Source organism: Hibiscus syriacus, unplaced genomic scaffold (assembly GCF_006381635.1).
Source record: "Hibiscus syriacus cultivar Baekdansim isolate YM2019G1 unplaced genomic scaffold, ASM638163v2 tig00110483_pilon, whole genome shotgun sequence".
Classification (NCBI taxonomy): domain Eukaryota; kingdom Viridiplantae; phylum Streptophyta; class Magnoliopsida; order Malvales; family Malvaceae; genus Hibiscus; species Hibiscus syriacus.
In genome coordinates, this window is record NW_024062759.1 from 2,187,660 (window position 1) to 2,194,167 (window position 6,508).

Here is a 6,508-nt window from a genome sequence, read left to right on the forward strand (position 1 = left end):
TTGTTTGTGGTCAGCAAACTCTCAGCAAATAAAAGGGTTAATTAAATGAAGTGTTTTATTTTTATCCATTTCTGTGTAGGTCATTGCCCATATTGATCCCAAATATCAAGAAGATCCCACTCCACCAGCTCGGATCATCATGAGTGCAACAAGGAAATAAAGCACAGATAAAGTCGAAAAGCATTACATATAACATAACAAGAAGAAAACAGGGAAAAGAAAACAAAATTCATTTGCCATGCAATAAAAGAAACTTTCTGTTCATATCTAACTTGTCCCCATTTCTCACAGTTTGGCTTGGGGTACACTACCCCCTCCAATGGCCACTACCCTCCAAGCCAAACTAGCTGAGAGTGTCCAAAGCTACAAAAAGCTGCCCCCAATCCCTGTACATAAACCAAAAACTTTTCCCTTCTCTCCTTCCATGCATGACCCCATTTGTCAGTTTGTTGAATCTCTCTCTCTTTCTCTCTCTGGGTGCCGTGTCAAACCAGTTAATATACTTCATAGAATCATGAACATAATCAAAAGTTTTTTTTAGAAGAAAAAGATAGAACAATCTTTAAAATCCGTCCTGAAATCGAGTCATCGCTGAAGGATTCTCCAGGCGATGCTGTGTACTTCCTCCTGCATAGCTCCTAACCCAATTCAGCCCCTCCTCCTGTCTGCTCGTTGATAAGTCTCTTCCGCCGAAGTCGGTGGCGCCGCCGCAACTTGGACTAGGCCCGAATCCGACTGGAGCACCGATGCAAGTGTAGTTAGGGTCATGTGGACCAATGTAGTTTAAGTTTTGCTGAGGATATTGGGATGAACCGAGGACATGCCCTACATAGTAATCGTCAATGGAGTGTAAATATGGTTGCGGTGGTGGTGGTGGGATGAGCGTTGATGAAGAACCGGGGAACATTCTTGGTGGATAAACTGATCTAAAGCTGCAATGATTGGAACATTTTTTTTGCTCAGTCGTATGATCAAAGAAGTGAGTAAAAAAAGCAGTGATGGAATGTTGAAGGAGCATACTCTAGATGCCCTTGGGTGGTCAAGTTATCGTTATTGAAGACCAGCTGGCGTGCTCGGTTCAGTGTCTCTGTCTCTCTCTCTGACCCAAAAACAAACGCAAATCAAATCAAAAGCAGTCATCAAACACGGAAAACCAGCCAAGAAATTCAGCAAACCAACAAAAAGAAACATAAAAAGTGGAAATAAACAAGTGAAATGACTTGCCTTGGCGATGGCGGTTCATGTGTCCCCCAAGAGCTTGAGATTTGCAGAACTTTAGGCAACAAAACCTACATTCATAGACTTTCCCACACTCTTCTTTTCCATCCTTTTTCTTTTTCCGAGAGCCTGTTTTCATACACCCACCTATTAAAGCAACTTTGATGTGTTCATTCTTGGACCTAAACTCCAAGGTCCCCAACCCTAATCTAAGTATCTAACATACCCAATCCGTGTAACGATAAAAATCTCTACTTAAAGCATCAAAATAAACTTATGATGGCCTTTTTAAGCTTATCAAACACAGCTAGTCTATCCTACAAAGAGAAATATGAATATACCAGAGGAGGAGCCTTCTTCAAAGACCAGTTTACCATCCCTTGTGTAATCGTCGGGCAAGTTGTTGAGATCTAATGGGTTTCTCTCGGGTCTCCTGCAGCACGAAATAGATAAATTGATAGACAGATAGAAAGATAAGAGGAGAAGATAAGAAAAGTGTGGGTTATGGGAAGACCTACATGGCACCGACAGAGGAAGACAGGAAAATATGAGGTGAACAATCTATGAGATTGAAGACAACTAAAGCTTCCGAAGATTACAAGACTTCAGTTTGAGACTGCTGCACAATATAAAGGGGGGCTAGTTTGAGTGAAGGTGTGTGGGAAAAAAAAGGAGAGTTTTTTTTAAAGTTCTCTATCAGTTCCCTCATAAATTGAAAGAACAATAAGGGCGACAGTGGGTCTCGTGACTTTAAAGGTGAGGACTCGAAGGATTGGGGTTTATTGGAAGTGAAGAGAGAGCCCTACAGAGAGGGGGTCTGTTGCACTACAAACTAGTTTCATGAAACAATGATGGCGCCTAAAATAGTTAGAGAGGTTACTAATAGGATTTACCATAAAAGGGATTGCTAGTGATTACGTATGATCATAATTTCTCTTAGTTATTAATAAATGTAGGTATATCCTACAAATGTAACTATTGGAATTCGAGATTTCTAGAGAGAAAATGATTCTTTTCTACCGCTAGACCGCTTTCAAGAAATGTTAAGCAAAAGAGATTGAACAAGAAATGTTGAGGACATGGTTTCAAGGTAGCCCTAGATTTAAGCTGGGATCTGCTCATTAGTCGTAATTTGGGAGACGTGGGCAGCTGCATGCTGCTAAAAGTGGGAAAGGGTTGGTCCCCGTGTAAGTTGAGGGCATCATTGTACCCCTGAGCTTTGCCATGGAACATGGAACTGTAACTATCAATATCTCATTATCAGGGTTTTTGTGATCTAAGTTTGGATATCGACTGAAGCCCAGAAAAAGAAAATGTCTTGTTTTATTCTTTGGAACTCCCTTGCTGTTTGATCCTGCTCCTCTTTCCTTCAATGTAAAGATCTTAAAGTTATTGTGTTTTGTTTTCTTAATTTTATGTTTCTTTCTTTGCTTATTAATAATTTTATTGAAAAAGTAAAGCAATTTCATTCTACAAACACAGCTCTTGAATCCATATCCTCTAAAGAGAACATCATCTATTTCACCATTGAATCATTCAACTAAGTTCAGAAAATAATCTAGAAAGGATATTTTGGAAGGTTGTGGTCATATAATGAGCATATATGTTTTCAAAACGTTCACATTTCACTCCCCTTTCTTCTTCTATGATTGATTTTTCCCGAAATTCACTTAAAATCGACGAAAATATATTTAAAGGTTCAACATGCTAATATTTAGATGAGGCTAGTTTTGAGGTATGTTTTTCATCTTCTCGAGATAATGCTTATCACCGTTCAATCTTTTGAACAAACATTCCAAACCTCTCAAATTTAAGAAAGTCCTCAAACCTCTAAAAATGGTGGATTTTTTTGTTTAATTTCATTGATTTTGAGTTTCTTTGAAAATCTATCATAAGAAAAGAAAGATGAGTGAAATACGAATGTTTTGACCTTGATCTTAAGAAAAGAAAGATGAGTGAAAACAACCACGGACAAGTAGCTATTGGTTGTTAGCCACAGAAAAAAAAAAGTATACTATAAAAATAAATAATTTAAAAGTTTGGTGACAAAATTGATACACTTTTAAAGTTTAGTGATCAAAATTTCGTAATTCTAGCACCCTAATTTGTGATGCTTCGTATTGCTTTGTTTTTTCCCCGTTCCAGCAAGGACACTGCTAGCATGAATCTGTACGTTTGTATACCTGTACCAGCTCGCAGGTTTGGATAATGAAAACAACTTATCCAAAAAAATAATTAAATATATTAACTTGAACTTTTTCATATAGCATTTTAATCTTATCTTTGGCATCCGAAATTAAAAAATAATAAATTTAATCCTTATTTTACATAATTCACAATTTATTAAACCCAACATAAGAGCTAACACACTAGTTTATTGTATATAGGTTTGTATAAAATGAAAAACAAAGCTGAGGCATTTTTTTTACACTCCTTGCTTCAGTTGTTGCAAATTCCTAGCATTTCTCTAAGAAACCCAAATTTGGTCCTGGGAAAAGCTTTGGTAAACATGTATTGCTAGTTGAAGATCAATCTTGCAGTACTTTAATTCAGTGGATCCTTCCTTCTGCACGTCTACTTATTGCATTAAATTCAAATCAAGCAACACTTTTCTAAGCCGTGAGACTTGATTTACCACAGGTGTTGCTGCAACTTACTTGATATGTGTTATATACGTTTACATTATACGTGGTATGTTCGATAGTGTTTTTATACGAGTTATATGCCTAATGATGTACTTATGAACGCCAGCCGCTGCAGCTGTTCAGTCGGATACACGCATTGCGAGGGATGGAAACATGATTTTATGTTAGGGGGAGAACTTGAACTTATAAAATTTCAGGGAGGTGAATTTAAACTTATAAAATTCTAGGGATAGAAAACAAATTTTCAATAAAAATACATAGATAAAATCTAAATTATATGATAATTTTAAATTTTTAGGACGCCTAGGTCCATCCCTGCACATTGCGCCATTCGTGTTTGCTTTTGCCCAAGTTTTTCGTGGACTGAAGATTTTTTTTATTAATCCAGAGTTATTACAAATGGTAATATCTGTTTAAATATTCTCGATCATTTAACAATGAACGCTCAGATACTATGTAGTTATCGATGTTTGAACCCGAAACCTCTAATGGTAGCTTGGTTCGTGCAAAGATTTCATTTTTCATAAACTTGGACCACTTTTTCTGTAACTACGACAAATATTAATTTTTCCCAATATTTCAGTAACCTCTTTGACATTTATCGTGACTACAATTAACCTTGTAAGTTGTCTAACAAAACACGTTATAGTATAAGACTTTGTTGTAGCTACTGTCAAAGAAGCTTCGATTATCTGTGGACTATTAACGACAACGATGACAGAAAACAAAACAAGAATGAAAGAGAGAAACAAATGAATGAGAAGATTACGGTTCAGAAAGATGATACAACATTTTTGTGATTAACTCCACTTTGCCATACATTTCGATAAAGGGCCCAGGCCCAACATTAAGTAGGCCCAGTTGAGTACTACACTTAACGGAATTATTGTTTCCCTCAACAAACTAACAGAATGGTTTAACATCTCAATCTAACTTGAAACAACTTCAACAAACTATTAACCAGTTCATCGGAATAATCAACAGACTTCAGTGATTAAGAGATTAATTATTATCTTTTAAAATCTCAGATTCGAACATCGCGTATGTAAGGGCAGAGGTGGAGTTCTGTTGGGGCCCAAAGGACCCCGACCCCTGTAAAAAAAATTATATATTCGGATAGATTTTGGTTTAAAAGAATTTTAGTTCATGTAAAAATAAGCATTCAAATCTTTAAAAAATATAAAGATTTATTAAATATGTAATCAAGTATGGATCGAACTAATGAAGGATAATCTCATATTCTCAAATTTTTTGATCTAATAACAATTTAAGTTATTGTAAGTTTAAATACTAGACAAATTAAGTATTGTCTTATGAATTTTAAGTTTCTTTTATTAATTCGAGGTGAGCACAAGACAATATCTGTTCAAAGATAATTCTCAACCATTTGACATTGAACGCTCACACCCATGATATTCTTGGTACTCGAATCAAGAACTTCAAAGAATAACGACAATTACTTTATCACTAAGATCGCTTGGTTCATGCTTAAATTTAAATATTAATAAGACATTGTACTTTTTCTTAATAACTTTAATATTTCGGCCATTGTCAATATTTAATCCTGAATCTATCCCTGCATAAAGGATATGAACTTATATTATCGAATGGTTGAGAATCTTTGAACGAATACTACCTTATATTCATTCTATATTTATCAAAATAATAATAATAATAATAATAATAATAATAATAATAATAATAATAATAATAATAATAATAATAGCAATATTGTTATAGTTAATCAGACACAATTGCTCCATATATTTTCTAATTTGAGTCATTTTAGATTAGTTGTTTAGGTCATTTCATGTTTGAATTATTTTAGATTATGTTTGAATTTGAATTAAGCAGATTTTTATTGTTAACTTTTGATTGTCAAATCAAATTAGATCAAATTAAAATTTGAATCGATCAAATCAAATTTTTAAATTCTAATCAGAATCTACATATTTAATGTCAATACATCAATTACAAAACACTTTACCAACGGGTTGATTTAAGTAGTAAGTAGTTTAATATATCTTCAGTATGTCTCGAGTTCGAATCATTGTGTATGCAAAAAATCATCGCTGGAAGACTCAACCATCACAACCATATGTATGACCCGAGTCAATCCAGATTAACCAAACATTGAAAACCGAAAGAAAAAAAATTACAAAACACTTTTAAAAATGTCATTGTAGCACTGAATTATTCTTTTGAAAGTCAAATGTTGAGATTCAACCAAAAAGGAAAACGTAATACTACTACCATATAGTTATATTCCTTCGAGCAAAGCACTGATGTTATTGCAAAAGGGACTTTTAGCTACCAACGAAGACAAATGCTTTGTCATTACATCGTTAAAGAGTTAGCAGTAAAGTGATGAAAAATGAAATAGTATAAAAATTGAATTTTCAAATTAAAATAAATAAAATAAAAATATAATTAAAATTGAGTTAGAAAATGTATGATTTAAGTGTAATAAAAAATGGGATGTCTCTGTATACAAATAACTATAATTTTAATTAAAGTTTCTAAATGTGACGTTGACAGAAAGTGTTTATGAGTTTAGGGTGAATGTCTCACATAAATTATCATCTAAATCGATGTATCTTTCTTTCCCATACGTAATATGACATAAAAAGGTACGTAGAATTCAA

General features: G+C 34.1%; 1 protein-coding gene across 1 annotated transcript; it reads right to left on the minus strand.

Annotated features, from left to right (window-relative positions):
- Window positions 1-562: 562 nt before the first annotated feature.
- LOC120129251 (zinc finger protein JAGGED-like) lies at window positions 563-2,713 on the minus strand. Its single transcript, XM_039146807.1, has 5 exons — window positions 2,697-2,713; window positions 1,560-1,651; window positions 1,225-1,347; window positions 998-1,099; window positions 563-963 (listed from the first exon to the last, which is right to left on the minus strand). Exons 1-5 carry the CDS (start codon window positions 2,711-2,713, stop codon window positions 563-565), a joined length of 735 nt encoding a protein of 244 aa, XP_039002738.1.
- Between the last annotated feature and the right edge of the window lie 3,795 nt (window positions 2,714-6,508).